The following is a 24,645-nucleotide window of genomic DNA, read 5'->3' as shown; positions in this document are numbered from 1 at the left end:
AGATATTTAGTGGTTTATAATATGTATTTATTACTTATACTCTATAGCTAGCAATCTTGTACGTACTTTTAATAAACGTTCGTACCTTCAGTAATGGCAATCGTAAAAACGCGCAGGCGCGTAAATTTATCCATGACATACAGATAACATTTGCCATGGGGTTTTCGAGTCACAATACCTAATTACTGTACAAGATGTTTCACCAATTATATCATTTATTAAAGTCCATACTTAACATTAACACTATAATAGTGATATTAATCGGTTGCTACAATATAAGATTATTGTTCCGAAAAAAGTGTAAAACAGGTGCGTACATATTGGAAAATACTTTGTATATTAGCTATATGTAACGTGTATTTTGATTTATATATGTTTAAGTATATTTTTATAAAATAATATATATCTAATTGGTGATTCGAGACAATATTTTTGAGTACTCGAAAATAATATAAAAAATCAGTTCTACAAATCGACATTGCTTTGGTTTGGTTCACCTTAAGGTTTCAATTTAAATTTTAAACCCGGCATTAATTGCACTACGATAAGATTAGGTAGATTTATATCAATTTATATAATATGCAAAAAGATAATTTGTCAAAATATCTTGCTTTCACGCGTACATTGTGTACTTTTATAAACGCGTTGTACTCAAACAAATCCGTATATAAATAACATTAAACGATTTATATTCAGTAACATACCAGTCCCTTAGCCTAATGCATGTCCGGTATGGAAGTTCACTGAACAACATAAAAATTTGTGTCATCAACGACGTCTCGAGTGTGATTTTTATATGGTTTGTAGCGAAATTAAATTAAATTAAATTAATTCTTTATTTACGGGTGCAAACGTTTTAGGTTGGTCCGTGGGTCTCCTGAAGGCTGGTTAGAAATGTTAACAATTAAAGCGTTAATATTGACTGTGTATGTATGCTATTGTGAAGGAATATCGAGAGTGACACTGAACGATCGACCTATTATCGGCGTGTTATCACAAGAACAATCTAAACATCTTCATTCAAAGTTTCCTGACGAAAACTATACGAGTTACATCGCTGCATCATATGTGAAGCATGTTGAAGCCGCGGGAGCACGAGTTGTGCCAATTCTGTGCGTAAATATTTATGTAGGTTTAATAAGGTTACGTATATATGTCGCTTTTTGGTTATATTTTATAAAAACTAATTAGAATGGCCAATTTTTAAATATGTAAAAAGTTTTCGACTGCTTTTTATGTTTATTGAAATTTAGATTTCTCGTGCAATGTTAAAATTAGATTTTATTTGCAGGATCGGAAAGAACCGCAAATATTATGAGGATCTTATGAAAAAAATCAATGGGTAAGTTAAAAAATAGAAATAAAGTTATTTATCTTATGAATGTAAAACATTGGTTCATTATTATATCAGTTTCACCGAAATTATCTTTTGTATCATCAAGTATGAAATGTAGTATTGTCTTTTGTTAACATAGCTTTTCAATTTAATTTTTTTCCGACGTGTCATCGTGACCACGCACGCTGTAAAGCACGCGAAACGTCGGAAAAAAATTAAATTTAAAATTGTGTACATAATTATTATAAGTTTATAATAATACAAATAGCTTTAATCCGGTTAAAAAAGTGTTTTCTTTCAAGTATGAAATGTTTCAGGGTATTTCTTCCAGGAGGCGCTACATTCTTCAATCAGTCGAATGGATTTGCCGATGCTGGACAGCATATTTACGATATAGCTCAACTAATGAATACATCGGGAGACTATTTCCCAATTTTTGGCACATGTTTGGGATTTGAATTACTAATAATACTCGCATCTGGAAGAGGGGAGAAGGAAAATAGAGTCAAATGTTATTCGTTTAGGAATTTATCGCTCAACTTTACAAATGGTAAGAAATAGTTTACATATTAAACAAGATATTTGGATATTTTAATCTTCATTTTCATCACGACGATTAGCAAAACTGTTACATAATTGGATTACAATGAATATATTTGGTAAGGGTTTGTAAAATGTACAAAAATGGGTCTTCTACTAAAATGGTTAACTTCATGCATTGGCTAGAATTTGAGTAGAGGATGTTTAGTAAAACATTAAAAACCATTTCTGCGCATTTAACGATTTTGGTAAACATATTTGTGGAGAATTAGTTGGAGTATAATATAGTATCTATGAATTGAAAGCTCATGAAACTGGATATGAGATTAAACGTTACAACCCTAGTAAATAGTAATTGTAGTATAATTAACTTAACTTAATGAAAAATAACTTTATTAAACGTAATAACTTAATGAAAAATAACTTTATTAAACGTAATCTTTGTTTTAGTTATAAAAACTCGTTCTTTGTTTTGTAAAATTGACCAATAAGGCAAACAAGAATATTTCATATTACCTTTCGTTATGTCGACAGTCTATAAGTGTAAACACTGGAGATAATAAATATATATTTTTTTATATAAAACGACTAGAAATTTAAAACTTCCTGTGGATTTGAAGGTGGTTTAAAGCTACCACCTTTTAGGTCTGGATTCTGATCTGGTCTAGATTTCTTTATCTGTTTCGCGATAATTTCTTATTTCTAGTAGGAACGGAGTTGATCAGCCTTTTGTGCGTAACACACGGTGACTCTTTTTGCTGGCAAGGTTTCCTCACGGTAAAAATCATACTTTTTAAAACGTTAAATGTGTAAAATTAATAATTCATTTTAAATTTAAAAAGCGCGTAAGCGGGTAAAATATATTGTGTTTAATCCAGTCATGTTGGAAGCCAAGCGATAATTTCAACAGGAATGTCGCTGAAGTTTCAATACAGTATTGATCTAGAAGAGTTTTCATGCACTTACATTTTTATTAACATACATTATTATTCAATTGAGCAGAGCAGTGTTGGTCTAGTATCTTCAGCGTGCGACTTTCATCCCTGAGGTCGTAGGTTCGATCCCCGGTTGTGCACCAATGGATTTTCTTTCTATATGCGCATTTAACATTAGCTCGAACGGTGAAGGAAAACATCGTGAGGAAACCGGCTTGCCTTAGACCCAAAAAGTCGACGGTGTGGGTCAGGCACAGAAGGCTGATCACCTACTTGCCTATTCAATTCACAAACGATTATGAAACAGATACAGAAATCTGAGGCCCAGACCTAAAAAAAAAATGTTGGAGTGCCATTGATTTATTATTATTCAATTAATAGTGCAGTTTCATTCCCGGCGAAAAAACCGGGTTAGTAGGCAAAAAGTCTGATTAAGACAATCAATCTAACGCAATAGGACGTGCTGCATCCCATGTTGGTGGTTCAAAAGTCTTGAGCCACGTCAAAATTTTATCTGTCAAAAACCAAAAATAAAAATAATAAAAATGGATCCAGTGTAGTACTGTTAGGAACACAATCACGGTTGTGTTATCGATACGTTATCAATTTACAAACAGTCAGTAATGAGTTTATTACTCGGTCAACTTGACCTGGTAAATAATAATAACAAGACAATGTGTACCAATGACCGGAAGAGGTCTCTGAATATATTTCTAACATTAATATGATCAACATACAACAAATTTGTAATACCTATGTCCGCAAACTTATCTTGTACGTTATCTGTGTCCCCTTATACGGGCTCCTTTTGTCTATGCCCAACGCGCTCTGCACGCTTCAATATATCTCCTAAAATACTCTTATCAAAGAAATTATAGGCTTGGATATTTAGCGTTATTTATATAAAATAATACATAATATAACAGTTAGTACCTATAATAGTATACAAAGCGAATAATAGACTATTACTTAGTATATAATAACATAATTTAAATATAGACTATTTAATGTCTTTGCTAGTGTTTATTAAATAATCTTCGCCATTGTCTACACTTATATCATAAAGGAGGAAGCTTTGATTATTTGTTTAATTACATTGAATAGGATCCTGGCCCATTTGAAATTCTTTCATCATTAGATTCGTGCGCTGCGGAATCTATAAACAATAGAGCAAAGTGATGTACTATAATTTTATGGAAGACATCAGTATCTTCAAAAACTCCGCGATATCATATGTCTAATTTATATTTTTAATAACATAAATATCCAAGTGTGCGAAGCCAAGAATAAACGTTATGTTAAAATAAATTAAAAAAACATTTCAGATTTTCGTAGCAGTAAAATGTTCAAAGATGCCACTGAAGACATTATCAGAATTCTTGAAACTGAAGATATCACTGTCAACGCGCACCAATTTTGTATACTCGACGAAGTAAGTCGATTTATTTTTGTACTTATTTAATTTTGTATGTCATGCGCAATGCGCTACAGTTTCCATACAAATATTCGGAACAGGCGTTTTGTTTAGCGTATTAAACTTTAGCATTGGCATATATTAAAGACAAAATGACTTTTTGACAGTCGTGTTCCATTTACGCTTAACGAAGTTGTATGGGAATGGTCACGTGACAAAGCAAAGGTAACGAAAACCTTCCATGTATTAAAATAGTAACTAACAATAGTTCATGTTTTATAATAAGGCCTTTTTTACTACGTTGTTTAATTTTTAAAAGTGGCTTTATAGCATAGTCTAATATTTCGACCATAGGTTTGACACCGATTGTAAATAATTTAAATTTGATATTATTTGATATTCTTAATAAAATATTGTAAACATTTATATGCCTTGTATATGTGCCGATATTTGTAGTTGATCGATCTAACCACTGTACCACTTTCTGTGTAAATACTTTTTTATGTAGAATATTTACTATTTACATATAAAGTAAAACAATCTAAGTAGAAATGTCCCGGTCTTTTGGACATCTAAAGGTGGAGGTGGATTTTTTGTTGAAATTATTTACCATTAATCTTATTAAGGTGACTCAAAGTATATTTGTTTAAAGAAATGCCTCTTTGTTTTACGTTTTACGTAATTTATGTGCGTTGAAGATCTTTTATAAGTTAAAGGCATGATCTTTTTAATGGTTTCAGAATCTGAAATCTCATAACTTGACTAAAGACTGGCGAGTTACGTCACACAGTAAAGACGACAACGGGACATCGTTTATAGCAACTATTGAACACACCAGGTGAAAAATATAGGTGTTTGTTGTTTACTAAATACCAAATTAGATTAGTTTAAAGGAAAAAATCATAGCTATAACATCATTCGCGTGGATTTCGTGTAGTAAAGTAAACAAAAAAAATGATATCGTGTTTAATCCAGTCATGTTGGAAGCCAAGCGATAATTTCAAGAGGCATGTCGCTGAAGTGTCAATACATACATACAACTTATTGATCTAGAAGAGTTCTCATGTACTTAGATTTTTAATAACATACATACATATTTATGTCACCGGAATATAACAAATCGGCAAGTTTATAAATTTTCGCCAGTTTATCAATTTGCGATTTCTCGTGGTAAATTTATAAACTAACGGATATCCATTCGTAGATTCAAAACTATTAGGTTAGGTTAGTGACTTATTCAACCAATCAGAGCGCACATGCCGTTTGGTTATCGCTTACTTTATTATTTTACGCGTGACTTCGGTTAGCTTATAAATTTGCGAAAATATGGGCCTAAAATAATGCAATTTATCTCTCGTTTAGAATCCTACCAAAGGTTATAAATTAGGTTAACTTGCGGATTTTGTTATATTCTGGTGACGTATATACCTTTGCAACAATAATGGTTATATTGCAGTAAATTTACAATTTTAATTTAAATTAAAAAAAATACATATAAACCATTCCTATATGGTTTTACTGTCGTAATGTATTTCCTCTATTAATTAGGTTGGTTGTTAACTAACAAAGTAATGTTTTAAAATTTGTTGCGTTAAAGCTAATAAAACCGAAAGGAAATAATAAAAAAAAACAATCATATTATAAATACACTTAAACCTTTAATGTGCAACCTGTAAAATACCAGTTTTTGAATTTATTGCATCCGTATAAACACCTAAACGTGGCCAGGGGACATTATTTTGTAATACGTAAGGATATTAGGAAATTAGTAAATGAAAGCACAGAAGTAAGGGACAAATTGTCTCATCGTTTCTTGTTAAACACTAGTAAATAGCAATTGAATTTTGGGGTGATACATTTTTCATTCTATTTAGCGAAAAAGAATCATATTAACAGTGACATCTACCGGAGTATAGGAAAACTACGCTCCGAGAAATTAGTCTTTAGAATGTTATAATTTGGAAGTATTGGTTAAATAGTTGTAATAATAATTGAAATAGTTAAAATGGGGCTGGAAGATATCCTAAATGAACCACCACTATGTGGATCTAGCGGCTCACTGAATTATTTCCGAACTAATTCGACTTAGGGACTTTCAAGAAAAGAGCGTACCAATTCTTGAAAGGCCGGCAACGCACTTGTATCACTTAACATCAGGTGAGCCACCTATTACATAAAAAAAAATGTTAGATTAAAAATAAGTGACTATTTTAAGTTTAAAAGGTTGTTGTCTCGTCACGACGATGTTTAAGAGTTGTACATATGTGTTAGGAAAACGTATACAGACAGAACAATTTAGTTTATATTCTCTTTCCAGGTATCCCTTCTATGGAGTACAATTTCACCCTGAAAAGGTCGCATACGAATGGAAGGCATCTAAAAATTACCCGCACACAATGAACGCGTTACAGACAAATCGATATTTCATGGATTTCTTCGTAAGTGAATGTAGGAAAAATTACCATCGATTTCCCAGTACGAAGGAAGAAAATGATTACTTAATATATAAGTATGCACCAGTTTTTACAGGTGAACTTGGTAGTTCGTACCAACAGTGTTATTTCTTTGAACCCAGAGGTGTTGATACTAAATATAACTTTAATCTTTTAAAGGATGAACAAAATTCCCACTATAGAACAGATTTGTATTAATATTTTGTATCGAATATTTAATCATTATCTAAATTTTCACCAAAATGTATTATTTAATTTGGATTGGATGATAAATTTGCTAATTGATAAGATACACTATCTTATGAGCTGGCATAGCAGACAAAATCTGGAAAAAAATCTAATCGTATCGTTCATCTTAGTGACGGACGACATAGGGTTAACAATGTTCCACTTTTTCATTTTTTTTGCTCGATACTTTAATCTCTTAGCATTTCATATAGTCTGTGTGATAAGAGGATTTTTAGGCTGACAACACTGTTATTGTCTTAATTATTTTAAGATAAAAAATAAAGGGTTAAATTGGTAATAAGTGAAATGTTGTGTCGCAGATAAGAATTATATTAGTTCGCATAACCACTAGCCGGTTCTCTTTTCGCACAGACTATGAAATGCCAATGTGTGAAGTCAGTGTCAGTGTTTACTGCTATTTATCTGTCTTTGTTGAAATTTACGTAATTGTAGAGCACTTTAAAAACTTAATTCTCATTTGTCCTTAGGTTTTGAAATCCATTATTTAAAATAACGTGTTAGCATAGATTTTATTTTATGTACTTAGTGAAAACTAACAAAGAAGGTTTCATGTGATTTTAATTATATGTATTAGAAGTAGTTAGTACATCATAAATAAAATGTATTTTACCTAAATATGTTTTTTATTTCTTGGTTGGTTATTTTATTTATGTTTAATACAGATTTCCCAATTTTATTGCTTGTTTACTGTTCTTCCTGCGCGTAGAAAAAGCTATGAAATGGAGCAATTACTTATGTGTTAAAGACAATTTATCTTTAGTATGAACTCGCATGAATCATATAGTAACATTAGTGACATTTTATTTAGTTAAAACTAAGAATGTGTGATTTTTATTGTTTTTTTACATAGCGAAAAATGCAATAGACACATTTGATCCCTCGCCCCATGCCTTTCTTGAGCAGGTAAAGGCACTGTGCCAGATCTCGCCGTTCGTTAAAATAGCCGTCATTTTAGTTTGAAGAACTTTATAATAATAAGGAATTTGTATAGTGCAAGATTATACGAGTATATACAATGAGTTAAATTTTTAAGCGTAACAGCTTCCTGTCTCAAATCACCTCACTGAGTTTAAATTTACGGGGAATACTTGGCACGTATGCGCATACTTTTTTATTTTATATATTTAGTGTACACATAATCTGAAAAAAAAAAGAAGTTTATAACAGTGTGGTGGAAACAAACTGGACCCAGTTAGTATTTCCAGTTTGTCAATACTTTTTAGAAATTGTAGTGATTGGGCTTACACTAAGAGTGGGACTAGAATATAAAAAAATCCTCCTTAGTATTTGTTACCACATCTGCGTTGATAGTCATATTTAAAAACACTTAGCGACCACACAATTTCTAAAAAAATATTTATAACCTCTACTCCCTGCTATACCTATGGCTCAGCGAGTTCAAAGCGATCGCGGTAGGTTTATTTATAAATCAGCAAGCGACCTTATTGTGACATTAACTTCAGAAAGTAGAATGCAATTTTAAATTGGTTAAACGAGTTGAATTTAAAAAATCAAACATCACCAATAAAAGGTCCGTTATATTGATGATTTTTGTGTTTTTACGCAACTATTACAATCTTTAATTAATCAGTTTTGATATACTATCAGATCAGATTTCTGATATAAATAATGAGAAATTCATAGCTAATCATTTACATAGTTGAGTCGGAAAATGAAGAATTTTTTATCTATTTTCTTGTTTATTTTCGAGTGTGTCTATATCAGTGATGCGATTAATTACCCCAAAGAAATAAATGAGCGTCCAATAATTGGCGTTTTAAGCCAAGAACAGTCTCGCTACCTTCATACTAAGTTTCCCGAAGAAAATTATACGAGTTACATTGCAGCTTCTTACGTTAACGATGTGGAAAAATCTGGAGCCCGTGTAGTGCCCATATTGTACGGCGTTCTAAGTATTATTTTAACTTTTTATAAAATTTAATTGATCGTTCTATAATATCATTAGATTTTCGGCAATGGCAGAGCTGAAGATCTTAACCACTAATATGTCATAAGGCAGATATATAATTGCGTTTGTTTTATTATAAGCTAGTTATCAGCTGACACTGATAGATTTACAACTTGATAATAAAATATCATTTAATTTAAATTTGGAAGTGCGTAAGCTAACTTGGTGTTTAATTTTGCAGAATTGGAAAAGATCGAAGCTATTACAGAGATTTAATGCTAAAAATTAATGGGTGAGTTTAAATATACAGCCTGTTTGTTAGTGTATTTTGAGCCATCAATACTATTGGTAACATTGCTTTATTATTATTTTAAAAAGCACAGTAAAATAAAGTTATATTCTGTGAGACTTGTTTTGATAGAACCACATGTTATCTGACCTAACCAGATCTTGCTCCGTGTTCTACTCGTTAACAGGCAGTTGTTGGCCGTGTCGCATCTAAGAAATGTGCGAACTTCGCTCCTTCAATTATCATATTATTTTAAACATCCATATTACATATTTGGTAAATTTAACGATATTGCAAAAAATATTGCTATCATTCAAATTATCATGGGCAAAAAACAGCGGGTCGGTGTCTAATCAGTTGTATCCTTTACTATATAATTGTAGCCTTTACATAGTCTCAAAGTTTCCTCAACAATACACTAGTATATTTAAGTTAATAAATTTGTTAATTAGAGCAGTGTTGTTCTAGTGGCTTCAGCATGCGACTCTCATCGCTGAGGTCGTAAGTTCGATACTAACGGTAAAAACATCGAGAGGAAACCGCCTTAGACTCAAGTTAACGGCGTGGGTCAGGCATAGAAGGCTGATTACCAACTTGCCTATTAGATTACCAAATGATCATGAAACATATACATAAATCTGAGGCCCAGACCTAAAAAGGTGGCGTCATTAAAATATGTAGTATTATTAATAAATTTTCATGTAATTATGGCGTCAGTAAAGAAGCACTTTTGGTAGACAAAAATGGCTTCAGGACAGTTCAGGTTTCAAGTCAAAGAACTATTGTTTTATATCTTGTACCTTAGTAACGACACCCACAATTTACGGCTACAATCACAGCGATGACGTCAAACCTTGAATCACGTTAAAGTTATTCCGACCCCTAAGAATATAAACAACTTCTTGACCTTGGCTTGACCTTGACTGGCCGAGGATCGTTCCTTTAGGTTATATATTTGTATATATTATTCCTTTACAATTATTATCCTTTTCTAGAGTACTTTTTCCTGGCGGAGCTACTTATTTCAATCAATCAGATGGTTACGCTGATGCTGCTCAGCATATATATGAAATCGCTCAGGAGTTTAACGATGCCGGCGACTATTTCCCAATTTTCGGAACCTGCTTGGGATTTCAGCTAATCATCATATTGGCTTCTGGTCGCGGACCAAATGAAAACAGAGAGACCTGTTACTCATTTGAAAATTTGCCACTAATATTTGCACCAGGTATAATTACATAGAAAATAGAAGCTTCAAAGACCAACAAGCATCTAAATAAAGTTATACATTGTTAAAATTTATTAGGTCCAAGGCACTTGCAAGCTTTCTGCAGTGTAAATGGCTATCCGGGAAGGTATTATTTAACATAAAGCGTTCTTGACTTGCCTGTTCTTTGTTCTTTTAAAAATAGTAGAGGTTATGTTATAATCTTTCAACACGTCTAAGTTCCAATAGCATCACCTAATACAAGTAAAACTAAAATTATGCTACCTATGTAGAATATTTGGGACAATTGGCAATTGATATATTTTTAGACTTTCGCACAAGTAAAATGTTCAAAGATATAAACGAAGACATACTTCAAATCCTCGCTACGGAAGACGTCACAGCAAACCTTCATCAATTTTGTATTCTGGATAAGGTAAGAGCCGAAATTATATCGGGAAAGCCTGGGGTTTGTGGCGGGTACATATTCACATAGTATATTACATATTCCCTTCAAATAAAAATCATTATTGTATCTGCTTTACTGTTACTTATTGGTATTGGCGCACACTATGATTGCTCCCGATCTGGTCATAGGCCTGCTACGGACCGTGCATAGTGACGTTTGCTTGATTACTACTGTGTAATAAAATATATAACTATTTTATATTTAATTACTTTCCGTTAGGAAGCTTTTTAAAATTAGACTCAATCCTGAGTCTAATTTTAAAAACACATAGACCGCTACTATTTGATAGTAGGCTGTTCTTAAAAAGAAATAGGGATGTTGTCGTCGGTCAGACCGTAAGGACTGACTTCGCCAGACGCAATATGCAAGCAGACTATATCTATAATAAATTAAATAGGCCGGTAACATCTACCCGCTCACCGTCTACAATCTAAAAATACAACTAAAGGAATGGCTTATGAACACACCCTATGCAATGTTAGAGCTTCTTCTGAGAGTATGTAGTTACTCACTTTATTCATTCAATCACTGACTCACTCACTCACTCACTCACTCACACATTTGCACTCACAAACTCACTCATGCACTTAAGCGTGTTGATAACAGTTGAAAAAACAAAAATAAATAAAATAAAAGATGTAATTAAATTATATATAAATATATTTTAAGGAATGTATAATTAAGTTTGTTAAGGAATAGCTCGGAACCCTGACACAGGTATGTTTTACTTAAAACGGTTCCTAAATCAAATTTAAACGAATAAACATATTTTTTATATTCCAGAATCTAGAAAATTATCATTTAACAAAGGACTGGAGACCAACTTCTTACGGATATGATGCAAACCATATAAAATTCATTGCGTCTTATGAGCATACTAGGTCAGTAGCCTTGTTTATGATATATGGTATTTTTATTTCAACATTTATACTTTTGAATATTTATAACTAATCGGATCTGCATACTTAGGCGTTATATATAAAGCAATAATAATATAATTTTCTTATAAAGCTAAGTCAAATACGAAGCTTTATTAAGAATGTTTAAGCTAATAATAAAATGTTACAAGTATTCATAATTTTGTTCTATATGTAATATAAAAAAATATCTTTAAACTCTCATATTGGACAAGCCCTCTCGATGCCTACTACCTAAATATTATTACTTGTTTATTTTATTTAGGTACCCCTTTTACGCTGTTCAGTTCCACCCAGAGAAGAGTTCATTTGAATGGAAACGATCTAAACATTATCCTCATTCAATGAATTCTATCAAAGCGAACAGGCACTTCATGGACTTTTTCGTGACTGAATGTAGAAAAAGCACTCATTCATTTGGTAGTGAAAGAGAAGAGAATGAGAATATGATTTGGAATTATCCAGCTGTACCAACAGGTATTCTTGGCAGCGCTCATCATCAATGTTACTTCTTCGAGCCGAGAGGTATTGCGTCCAGACGTTTTTAGGCCAATTGGAGACGTTTGAAATTAAGTTTTTTTATGAAAAAAAGCACTTCCAGGGATTTTTTTTAAAAAATAAAATACTCAAGTATTTTAAAATTATATTCAACAGCATAAAAATGTGTTTATTTGTCACAATTTACCTATATTTTACTTTGAATTTATATGAGTAGGTATAATTAAAATTTGTTTTATTAGATAAAGTTTCACTTATTTTATCATTGTCGAGTAAAGTAAATAAAATAATACTATGTATACATCTAAAAAATATTTGTTACTTACGCCTAGACTTTTAATAATGCAGATAAAATATTTAATAAAATTAGGGCGTCTGCAATCGTATTTTCATCTCGTTCAATCATTCGAAACCAATTTATAAAATAAAAGTGTTATTCTAGGAGTCGAGAGACAATATGACCTTCCGACCTATTTGCCCTAATATGAAGGAATTTCACTTAAGTAATTTTAGGTTCAAGTTTTTCAGATTCTCACGCAACCTTGATATAAAAACTTATTTAATATAGTTAAGGTCCTGAGTTCGTGAGTTCGAGTCACGGCACTAGTGTATTAAATTATTCTTCTAAGTCCTCTTAACACTCGCTCGCATGAAGAAGACGGAAAAATCGAAGGAGGTGTCAGCCTACTTACCTATTAAAATAAATAAATAATTAGGAAAGAGATATAGATAAAGGTTGTCGCGCCACTGATTTTTTACAACATGTTTTCGTTATTATTGTAATAATCCAGTGGCGCTCCAATTATGTAATATCAGATATCGTTTCTTCTTTGATTATATCTCTTTATAGGCAATTATAGGCAATTACCTCAATGTACCATGTCTTGGGAAAAAAAATTGGCGACGTATGTCTAAAGGTTAATTCTACTTGACTAAAAAAATTATTGTTGTGTTTACCTCCTGGTTCATTGGGGGATTTCATACAATCTTTAAGATACAATATATACTTCTATACCAATATACTTAAGAAGGAGAGTCTTATACAGGTGTATATTGCCATGTCTTTCTTACGGTAGTCAATCATGGATATATGACTCGAACACAAACAGAAAAATAACAACTTGTCAACGCGAAATGGGACGTAGTAGTGTAGTCAATTTAAAACTAAAGAACAATCAGAAGTACAGGTCACCAGGAAAAAGAAAAAGAGATTGCCCTCTTGCTCGGTGGGCTGACAGGCCTGAGGAAGTTGGTGGAGAGGATTGGGAGAAAAATGCTCAAACGGAGAGAGACGGATGGCTCCAATTATGCACTGGAAGAGGCCGTTAGAAATGTATATATACATATATTTTAAGTGTGTGTATATTTTGAAAATATTGCAAGGAATCAATGAGGCTCAATTATATGTATACTACTATATCAATAGTACATATCAAACATTGGCTATTAAATGTTTATAAAACAATTTCAGTTTTATAGTGATATTATTCATTTATTAAAATATAATAGTCAACAAAATATTGTAATTATTACATGATCTGAGAAATTGTTTTCTACAAATGTAATAATCGAAATAATGTATTGTAATAAAGCGGTGAGGGCCGATCAAACATAGCTGAGGGCTGTTTGCTTTTGTCCTCAACCACAGTTGAAGGGTACCGACCTAAAACTCAACAAGATACACAATAACTGTACTGCCTCAAGCTGTTGACACCATTCTATCATTCCAACCTACTCTTATATGGTCTGGTTGAGAAAAATAGCCACGTATTTGTATGAGACGGGGCATACACACCCCTGTGTTTGCTGGTTTACGAAGATAAGAAGGCAATCAGTTTAACTAGCAAAAAATAGTTAGTATTGAATCCAAGATGTTGCGTTGTGAGCAATCACGGATTTTCTAATATTACAGCGATGAACAATATTTAAAAGTTAAAACCATACTGATAATAAATGTACCAGTAATCTACGTCGATTTTAAAATGCGTTCACAAATCTAAAACAAAATAAAATGACAATCATGAAATTATAATTTATTTAAACGCAATAAACTCCAGCATTTCCCACAATAATGTTGCAACTTTCTGCCTTTTCAGGAATTGGTTCGGATTTTATTTTTTTATACCGTCTCTCCCGTTTCAGCTTAGCGGCCATTGCATCAACGTCCTTTTTGAGACGGTTGTCCCTATAATAATAATATATTTGTACTTTGTACAGAATAACATACTAAGACTATATTAATAAAAATAGATATAAATAAAGGACAATAAAATCTGGTTTAAAAAAGAGTTTGATACACTTTTTACTAACACCTAGATATGTAAAAAAATATTCGACGAAAAATAAAAAATAAAACTGATTCCAATCATTTCTGTACATACACTTTTTTGATATTTACTCGTACATAAATACCAATTCTAGTTATTATTGAACAAATATCAAATGTTCTGCCCTTTTCACCCCAATGTTACATTTTTAATGATTTAATTAAAAGCAGATAATCTAAATTAATGCTTATAGTATATTTAAGTGTATTTACAATTGGTAATTGATTAAAAGATTAAAAAAAACATACAAATAATTTATCCGGCAGCAATAAAAACAAGCCGAAAAGACACACAGTACGGAGCACGCTGCGACAATTATTACAGATAATATAATTCTTTTGAATACATTCTCCGCTTCAGCACTTATCTTCTCTGAAATAGAATATTGTATGTGAATATGTTTGTTGTAAACTAGATGATTCAAACAAATAAACATCGGGTTCTCGGTCTGGTTCATATAAGTGTCCTTTTTTAACGATACGAATGAAAAAGAGCTAGACTACAGTAAATAAAAAGTGCGTGCGTACAAAGTAAACGTGTCAGAAGTGAAACTTCTTTGTAAATTAATTATTACTAAGGTTAAAGCCTATAGATGATGTTCAAGTATAGGGTCACTCCGTATATTTGTATATCTATATTCACACTGTTTACACACTGTATATGTGCTAATGATAATATAAATAAATAAAAAATCTGCGTTTACTGCACAAGTCGTGTGCGACAGAATTGCCATTTAAAGTTCATATGTAACTGTAGTTAAATCAGAGAGTTAATTGAATCTCTAGACAGTTAATTAAATGTCGATATACTAAAACTTTACCCTCATGCGCCTAAAGAAGTTTCACTTCAAAGTTCATCATACACTATGATGGATTTTTTACTGTACTTGTACTAACGCATACGTAAGTACAAGGATTTTATTATATTGAAGTACATTCAGTTCTTATATTGCTTGTGTCGCAATTCTGTTCTTCAAAAACTTTATCTGAGGTAGAAAGGGATCTTTGTTTGTCATGTTATATTATTGCGTTATGACAAAATACGGTTCGGTGGCCGTTGACACATATTATTTTTTTAAATTATTAAATAAATATTACGTCTTAGCACTTCTCCATATTCATTATGAATTGGAAGCATATCTAATAATGAAGACAGGCACACATTGTTAGTCCTATAGAAAATATTTTTTATTTATTTATCAACACTTCGTTACATTACAATATAAAAAATTGAACATAATTAAATCAAAAGGAGGGCAACTGGCGGCCTTATCGCTTTCGAGCGATCTCTTCCAAGCAACCAAATTATTAAAACATTATACCAACAAAAAATAATTAGTATAGGAACAATAAGAGAGGTTAGACTTATAAGAAACGATTTGCCTTCAAATAAAATCACAACATACGGAGAAACATTAAAATTATATTTTAGGTACATTGAGGCCGCAATTATATAATCTGAGCTAGCGGTATAACAAAACTATAAGGAAGTATAAAATCAAATGTGGCGATCAGTCGTGACAAAAATGTTAGATCACTTCAAGAAAATTTAATAAATAAAAATATCTATTTCGAATACCGTATAGGTATATAATATTACAAAACTAGTGTACTATCCTTACCTTGTGTATCATCTTTTTCTTGTAATGTATGCAAAAATGCGTTTAATGTTAAATTCACATTCCTGCGTAGTTTCATTAAAAAATAGAACTCTGAAAAATGTTTTGTAATCTAAAGAAAATTCAGTATATATATAAAACTAATTAATGTTCAAAATAGGAATACACATTACACATATCTAAAAATATTAAATTATAATTTCGAGTATTGCGGTCTTGATTATTTATAAGAAAATATATTCTGGATTGCTATCCTTTTTCATTCCCCTTCTATTACTTACGAATACATTCTGCAAGATCACTAATAGTGATAATGAACTTGACTAAACTTAGTCAGCTTGAGATTTAAAAAGTGTAGAATTTTGTTATAATTTATTTACAAATAGTACTGAAAGATTAGACTTTTTCATTTGAACATCATTATTCTAAGAGGTGAATGTATGTTTATCGTACTTATATACATTAATAAGGCTTTAATAAGTACAATAATCACTTAATCATACTTACAGCGAATAAGTGTCACAACCACATTTTCTATCACAGTTATCAGGACTGGTAATGCAATCACCAAGCTCACCACATCCATTTGATGAGGGTCCCTGAAAAATTTTAAACATACATCTTCCCCGGAGTCAAATCTTCAATTTCGTTTCGTTCATTGTTTTATTCCTAAATCAGGCAGCTAGTCTTAGTTTCGAATTGGATCTTTATAAGTGGTGTTCGCTGTTGGTATGTCTCTACATATGGCTGCCAAACACAGGTTTTAAACAATAAGAACAAAGCTTTGTAGAAGAACTGATTAGATTATGTTAAGAACGATAAAAGTAACATTTAATATAAGGATACAAAAACATGCCATATAGAAATAGATGGCGAGACAGATGGTAAGAAAAAGAAAATATTTATGTTGAGGGTAACTATGGAAAGAGAAGTAAGGGACGTCAGATGAGGTGTTGGGAGGACGTCATAGAAAGGCTAGCCAGGAATAGTATAGAATAGTGAAGGACATATCAAAATGGAGACATTTGGGGGAGGCTTTTGTCGAGAGACAAGCTGATAAGCGGAACTAAAAGTAAAAATTAAAAAAAAACCTAGAATAAGTACAGCAATAATGACTTATGTTATTTAAGTGGTGAGTTTTGAAATAAATTATTCTTAATATAATTTACAAGAGTTAGAATGATAGAAGAAATGAATAAGTCTGTGGTGTAAAGGTAAATAGTTATAATTGTTAGTATGCTAGTAATTGTGCTATCTTTTATTGAATAACTATTTAATAATACCAACAATACGGTTCTTGAGCATGCGACTCACAACCCTGAGGTCGTGCATTTGAATCACAACTTAGCAGAAATTAACTTTTATATTTTAATTTAATTTTGATTATGGTGAAGGAAAATATCGTGGGGATCAAATTGGCATATAGTATTACAAAACTAGTGATATGAAAAATAAATATTTTAATAATAAATTGCAATTTACAATTTTGCCTAGTCGAGCCATAGATACTGAAACAAAGTAAAAAAATAAATAACAAACGTTCGTTTCCAACCAAGACAGCGTAGACCGAGCTTTATGACTCGGCGCCGAGGTTTATACTTGCTGGAAGGACCATTCTTGGTTATTGAACATAGTGTTGTTAAGGGGCTTCAATATATTCTCAAGAATGGTATCTTCATATACTTGTTTCGATGTTTTGATACCTTTTTCATAAAAGTATGGCTCAGTCACTCCTTCATAGCTAATACCTCACCAAACCATCACGTGCCCACGTTGCACTGTCTGTCGACTAATTGGAAAGCTTCCTTAGAGCTTTGAGTATAAATATGGTCATATTGTTGGTAAAATGTTGCTCAATTATAAAAAAAATCTCATCCGTAAACAAATTTTTCTGTGACCTCCTTTTGCGCACCGCTTCAGTAGTTGTTTCAGTTGTTTCACCCTATTCTTTTTTTAAACATCTGTTAAGAATACCTAGTACGACTCTACTATAAGGCTACCTATACTACAAGGCTAAAAGTCATAAGTCATCTTTTAAAATACGCGACATGGTTCTAGGTGTTATCTTCTGCTTTCTTACAGGATTTCTTCGAATTCTTTCCCTTACTGCTTTGACCACCTTTTTCGTACGAACACTACGTGGACGGCTCGGTCTTTTTCTGTCACAAACAGAGGAGGTCTTATTGTACCTATTAATAGCCCGATACACAAACATTTTACTAATACCAAGTATGGAAAAAAAATGGCATTTGGATCCATACCTACTTTGTGTAATTCAATCACAGCGATTCGGTTCTCTTTATCACCATACTCCATTTTGGAGCATATTGTACAATGTATTGGCGCCAAAATGCGAAAACCCAATGAACAACGATATAAAAATTACAGATTCTAAATCCTAATGTAATATTTTTTTAAATTTTCAATTGTAACAGTATTTATGGCCAGACTAATATGAATCATGATTGGTTACTATTTTTAAATTAGGTACTTACGTCTGATACAGCAGTTGATATGAATGCTTTTGAAAACAAACATAATTATTTCACTAACATAATATCTAAGTAATAACTATCACATACTTAACATAACGATGATTTTTTTCACTAATATTATGCTTACGTATGAGTAGTGTCAAAAGCCATAAATAATGCATTTTTATATAAATTAATACATTATAGAATTGCTGAAAGATAGGCACAGGTAATGTATTCCAACGAATGGTTGACGCTCACTGCCCTGTTGTAATTTCCTTTATTTAGATTCTGTGAGCCTAAAATAGCTCGTATGACCTCGTTCATCTATTACTCGGTTTCGGAGTCTACAGTTTAGACAATTGAATAGGAAATACTTTCTTAAAGTAGTAGGTAATTTTCCTTTATAACGAAGCTGTCAGTCCTAGATTAAGGGGGAGGGACCTCAGGTTAAATATACTTTTCTAAAAAGGAAAATCAAACTAAACTAATATCTGTTTTTTATTGGTTTCTCGGAACTGGATTTATGATTTCAAAGCTGTTCAATTATTACTTAAGCAGATTTACTGCAATTTATCTCTGTAATAAGTGTATAAAAGTAAATAATCACTGTTGACGTAATCACCAAATCAAAGACCCTATAGTGCTTACGTAATACTTAAAACGGCTCCTATGGACAAGTCCACATTAAATAATTAGTTGAAAGCGAGACCAACCTACAATAAAATATCAATTATTGCGAGATTATAATTGTACCAACAAAAAGTTTTAACTATTAATTATAATTTTTAAGCAACGCACATATCAACTATTTTAATGTTTTACTAAATATACTGTAAATAAAATATTGAATTGCTGTATAATTATTTATTTGACATTAACGACTAGGAAATAAATTATTAAAAACTTCCTTCACCCTTAATTAAGCTCCAGGGAAATTATCGCCGATTTCAAATTCACCAATCATGACCAAGATCCGTTCGGGGTCAGTGTCTGATAATGTGTAAAAGGTGTTTGTGATGCGGAATCAAATCAAAATGAGAAAAGTTATTTAACGTTTGACTTGTTGGTTATTTTATTCATAAATTGCTATAATTTGAGTAGTAAGTCATGTTTCTTAGTTAATCATGCTACATGCATACGTATAAATTAAAGGTACACTGCCACAGGGACCATACGTTTTAAATTTGTTTTTTTTTATTAAGTTATGAAAATTGTAAATACAAATTATACGTAAGCCAGTTAATTAATTAATTGTAATTTATTTCCCACATATTTGGTTTCGTATCGCGTTTATGGAATGTAGTTTTATTTTTATAAATGTTAAAAACCTCAAAATAAAAACGGAAATGTCGTTGATATAAATTATTTTTGAACGGTATATTAAATGTTTATGTTTCATTATATATTAAATACTTATTTGGGTTATCTTAAATAAAGCATAAGCATCTAAAATAAAAAAAATACATAGCATAGCTTAGTACTACTGGAATACATCGAAAGTAAGTAAAACTAATGTCTCAATAATTAATCCTATAGTTAAAGAAAACATAGTTTTAAATTTCTTTTCTACCCATTAAAACCGGACATTCAACGACGGAAACAAATATAATGCTTAAAATTCGTTAAACATCGCGAACACTTACGTCTTTCATTTGAAGCAATATTATTAAATTAATAGGACTGTTAAAATTTCGCCAGTAGACGTGTTTCGTCCTTACTGGCCTTAAGGGCCTTTACAGCTCAGCTCGGGCTGTTTTCGTCTTGAATGTGCGTGATAAAAGGCTGGTCACCTACTTTTCTTTAAAAGAAAAGTGGATTATTCATAAACAATTTATTTTATTTATTAGGTCCTTACATATGGAATTGGCGTTTGTCGTACTGGCCACTTGGACCTCAAATATCTCCTCTTTGGTTGGGAATTCCAAATTCAAATTTAACCGCTTGCATTGCTTTTTCGAAAACCATGATTCATTTCATTCTCCTGTTATATTTTTTTCTCAGTGTCACTCTATGTTTAAATGGAACACATAAAATTTCGCGTAATTTACGAGTATTCGTAAATTCGTAAAACCCGTATGGGTTACACCGTGGCGTCAGTGCTGCCGAAACGGTTCGAAGGATTAATGATGTGTATGATGGCGGTGTCGCAAAAGAAAACACAGTGCGGCTCCAACGTATTCGTTATAGATATTTCGACAATATAAACCTTAAACCGTATCGATTATTTATATCTAATAACTAACGAATACGGTCGAAAGGAATGTTAAAATGTTTGAATCGTTTTAACCCTTTCATTTTCCGCAAAAACATCAAAGAGTTAAAAAGGTCGTAACAAATTATTAGTATTCAGAAAACGGTCATTGACATTGCCAAAATCTATGATCGGTTTAAGTTAGGATTAAAAGTAATTTCGATCCTTGTCTGACCATTATTAATAGTAACTTGTTATAGAAATGTTTTTTGAAATACGTGGTATATGCGGTATTATTATTTGAAATGCTTACTATATTTAAAATAGATATGTAGAAAAGACTATTACAACAGTAGAGATTGATGAATAAACATGCAAAGAAGTTTATAGGAGTAGAAATAGAAAATTTTCTATTTTTTATATTCAAGTAAGGGATGATGGAATAATATTAGTTTCCCCTTAGCTTATATTAAGTTTGGGTACTTTCGTAATAACTGAAATGTCGGTACGGTTTTAATACGTATAGTTAATAAAAGAGCTTGCTTTAAAGCGTTATCTACAGCATCTCAGCTGAATTTTGTATACATTCTAAGTAGGCTTAATAACTGATATTAATTTTATATCTGGTTTTTTATGCAGTTGTCTCCAACCGCAGTAACGAGTTTCGAGTGCTTTACACACTCGAAACGTCATGTCATTAATAATGACAAATTAGCGTTAGACGCCGTCATTGTTTTATTTAAATGATATAGAACTTGCGTAAACCAATCACGACATTACATTAATTACCTTCTCTCTCTCTCTCTCTATCTCTGCGACAAAAAAATCCATTGATTCTACGCCATTTCCCGACGTTCCTTTTGATAAGGCAGGTCCTGCGCTCGAACGGTCTAGCGATACCTGGGCCAGGCTTTAGTAGACAAAATTTAATACTAATTTTGTTTCTTTGTGAAATATCTCTATCATATAAACATGATAGACTTTTAGCAAAACCAGAAAATGTATTTGTCAATGGATTCATAGTAGTTATTTGCAGATGGTTTAAGTTATTTATAGTTGAGCCTACGTTCAGGGGATGAGAAGATACTTGAAGGCTTCGATCGGGCCTGCACCACTGACCCAGTTCACACGCTCAATGAATGCGGAACTACTCAAGCAAAGCATCATTACCTTATCAAGATAACTTAAAAGTATTTACATTACATTTTCTTGATTAAACTGAAGCGAGTTGAACTAATTGAATAATGCGATATATACATTGCAAGTAAGTTCACGTGGAGTGATTTGTATAATTATCAAAACATTTTTTTAATATTTTGATACACTTTTCGGTTTTTAAATTCTTTTCTTGTAACCAGATCGGTTAATATTTTGTAAAACGTCTATTCAGTTTTTTTGTATACTATTCAATTTTAAATTTAATTTCAAAGTGCTCTCAAGCTATAAAATTATTTATAACTCAATGAAGCATTTCATGTTGAATAGAATGGTAGTCGAAGGACGACACTGCACCGCGGTCTTTGACCGCGTGTCCCAGTTTCACGTTTGACGTCACAGCTACACCCTCTGACGTCACACAACGGGCCCCATTCAAAACTGGAACATAGGCAAACCCTGCAACATGCAGGTCGTATTCACTGGAGTTCATTTCACCCCTCTGTCCTTCTATTTATAAAGTAGGAAATATGAAAGGTCACTATTAAATTAATAAATCCTTATTTACTGTTATATGCTTAAACATTTTGGACAGGTTTGGTTCGGAACCACAGGAGACTTAAGTGATTCACGAAAACGATTCGAAAAACATTAGAAATAATATTTTTTAGTATTATAATTTAATTTAATATAGAAGTTACGAGATAGTTCCCTTGCTGAAAGCGTTTTTTATACATAATATGTAAAAGTAATAAATTGTATTTTTATTTAATTTTGGCAGATAAAAAATGCAGTCGTTCTGACTGAATGAATGAATGAATTTAATTTAAAACTTGGTAAATGCAGATATTTTAATCAGTCTATTAAACAAACAGTTAAATATACCACGAAATAGATAAAGTAGGTTCAAATTTTTAATGCATTTGATCTTATTTTTAACTGACCAAATTTACAAAACTATTTTTTTTAACGTTTAGTTGTTCACGCTGCGCACTGCATACTTTACTTCTACGGTTCCTTTTATTATTATTTAGCTTATACATACAATTTCAACTCAATAGAAAAATTATTGAAACATGTCTACTGTGTTTTTCTTTTACCTTAAGGATATTCGCATAATAGATACGAAATAACGGTGACGCGCAGTGCTATACTTGGATGAACTTAATTATGCAAATCGCAAATTACCGCCTCACTGCGTCCAACATGTCGAAATTGTAAAATATAATAATGATTTGGTTTCTATGGAGACTACAACAGCTTTTCTCTGCATTCGTAATTTATTTTATACTTCATGTAAGTGTTACCTACATTTAAATGACTAGAAATAAAATAACCGGGAACAATAACAAATTGGTTACACAGATTATAGAAATTAATTAAACATAGCCATTCCAAATTTAAATGTTTACTATTTTAAACTTGGAAACTTATAATTTGTGATTATTACGTGGTTCTTGAAAAACTAGAGCAGTGCTGACTAGAAATTTGAAATCATTTTGAAAGATCTATTTATAGAACGATCCTTGACACAAATAGCGAGGGTCGTGCCCTTTTGAGAGCGCACGATGAAGCTGAAGGTTTTGTTCAATGAAAACCTAGACTGAAACGTTTTAAATGAACATCCATTATAAGTTTAATTAATACTTGGCCTTAAATTTGCTATGCTTCTATCATTAAAGTTATCCTTTTTTTTAATTGTGCCTTTGAAAGAAAACAATTTTTTAACCGGATTAAAGCTATTTGTATTATAAACTTTATAATTTACTAATTGAATATATAAATATTAAATTTTTATTAATGAATATAAAGTTATTAGTTAGGTTATAATAGCTTTAATCCGGTTAAAAAAGTATTTTCTTTCACTGTGTAAAAGCTATGTTAACCAAAGACAATACAATTGTGCCTTTGTTTATTTACTGAAAATTAATTACCCACCTCTAAAATAACGTATTATATCGACTTACAGTCATTATGTAAATATATCCAACTTCTAAACCGATTCAATAAAGTCAACATAAATTTTTGAAATGAAGTTTATATGTACAAAAATTAAAAATTTCTTTGTTAACTTAAGACGTAAACGCATCTTGTAATAGAGTGCAACCCACAACAACAAAAAACCACGCGCAGCCCTGATTTGAATTCGCAACATTTATTTAAGCATATTGGTAACTATGTACACTTATGAATATCAATAAAATATCTAAATTTGCATTTAGTAACAGTACCCAAATCAGGGACGGAGTGCGGGCGAGAATAACTGGCACAAAACTACCCACCAGCCTTTTTCATCTCCAGGTTTTGATTTACAAAAATGCACGACGAACAGCATGTATATGAATCTTTAAGCATTAGGCTCTATAGCGATATCAGCATTCTTCATATGCTGAGAAAGGATCGCTGCGTTTTAAACACCTGGTTTTTTAGCCATAAAATGGCTGGAGAATATTTGTCAAACGAGAATAGTCATTATTCATAGACGTAGTTTTGTTATAGACTAACCGTAAAACTATCGTTGAAATCGTTTAAATCCTTATAAACCTTGCACGGATTTTTATGGAAGGTTACATGAAATGGGCAATAAAATTATTATTACTCCAGTTAATGCTTCGTCATTGGACACGACCTAGCTCTACTTAAATGACACAAAGATACATA

The 24,645-nt window shown here is 31.7% G+C and overlaps 2 protein-coding genes and 1 pseudogene across 8 annotated transcripts; 2 read left to right on the top strand and 1 right to left on the bottom strand.

The window, feature by feature from the left end:
• Positions 1-164: 164 nt before the first annotated feature.
• LOC123710256 (gamma-glutamyl hydrolase A-like) lies at positions 165-7,536 on the top strand. Of its 7 annotated transcripts, none has more exons than XM_045662047.1 (7): positions 165-309; positions 947-1,112; positions 1,292-1,342; positions 1,654-1,886; positions 4,137-4,243; positions 4,966-5,063; positions 6,543-7,536. In XM_045662047.1, exons 1-7 carry the CDS (start codon positions 195-197, stop codon positions 6,874-6,876), a joined length of 1,104 nt encoding a protein of 367 aa, XP_045518003.1. In that variant the 5' UTR covers positions 165-194; the 3' UTR covers positions 6,877-7,536. The 7 variants fall into 7 exon arrangements, with proteins under 7 accessions (XP_045518003.1, XP_045518005.1, XP_045518002.1 ...); XM_045662049.1 differs by having other exon boundaries at positions 211-309; positions 861-1,112; XM_045662046.1 differs by lacking the exon at positions 165-309 and adding an exon at positions 633-799 and having other exon boundaries at positions 861-1,112.
• A 1,061-nt stretch (positions 7,537-8,597) lies between these two features.
• On the top strand, positions 8,598-12,357 carry LOC123709854 (gamma-glutamyl hydrolase A-like). The gene is made up of 6 exons (XM_045661433.1): positions 8,598-8,826; positions 9,078-9,128; positions 10,121-10,353; positions 10,662-10,768; positions 11,585-11,682; positions 11,984-12,357. Exons 1-6 carry the CDS (start codon positions 8,600-8,602, stop codon positions 12,264-12,266), a joined length of 999 nt encoding a protein of 332 aa, XP_045517389.1. The 5' UTR covers positions 8,598-8,599; the 3' UTR covers positions 12,267-12,357.
• Positions 12,358-14,234: 1,877 nt separating this feature from the next.
• On the bottom strand, positions 14,235-18,882 carry LOC123709902 (annotated as a pseudogene).
• Between the last annotated feature and the right edge of the window lie 5,763 nt (positions 18,883-24,645).

Source organism: Pieris brassicae, chromosome 5 (assembly GCF_905147105.1).
Source record: "Pieris brassicae chromosome 5, ilPieBrab1.1, whole genome shotgun sequence".
NCBI lineage: Eukaryota > Metazoa > Arthropoda > Insecta > Lepidoptera > Pieridae > Pieris > Pieris brassicae.
The sequence above is the reverse complement of the archived record's forward strand: the minus strand, read 5'-3'. Positions and strand labels throughout refer to the sequence as shown.

Bases quoted from the DNA above. Each gene is read 5' to 3' on its own strand.
- LOC123710256 (XM_045662046.1), top strand. From the start codon at position 720: ATGCATGTCCGGTATGGAAGTTCACTGAACAACATAAAAATTTGTGTC. The intron at 1,343-1,653 runs GTAAGTTAAAAA...GAAATGTTTCAG, and splicing joins CTTATGAAAAAAATCAATGG to GGTATTTCTTCCAGGAGGCG. The intron at 1,887-4,136 runs GTAAGAAATAGT...AAAACATTTCAG, and splicing joins ATCGCTCAACTTTACAAATG to ATTTTCGTAGCAGTAAAATG.
- LOC123709854 (XM_045661433.1), top strand. From the start codon at position 8,600: ATGAAGAATTTTTTATCTATTTTCTTGTTTATTTTCGAGTGTGTCTAT. The intron at 8,827-9,077 runs GTACGGCGTTCT...TTAATTTTGCAG, and splicing joins GCCCGTGTAGTGCCCATATT to AATTGGAAAAGATCGAAGCT. The intron at 10,769-11,584 runs GTAAGAGCCGAA...TTTATATTCCAG, and splicing joins AATTTTGTATTCTGGATAAG to AATCTAGAAAATTATCATTT.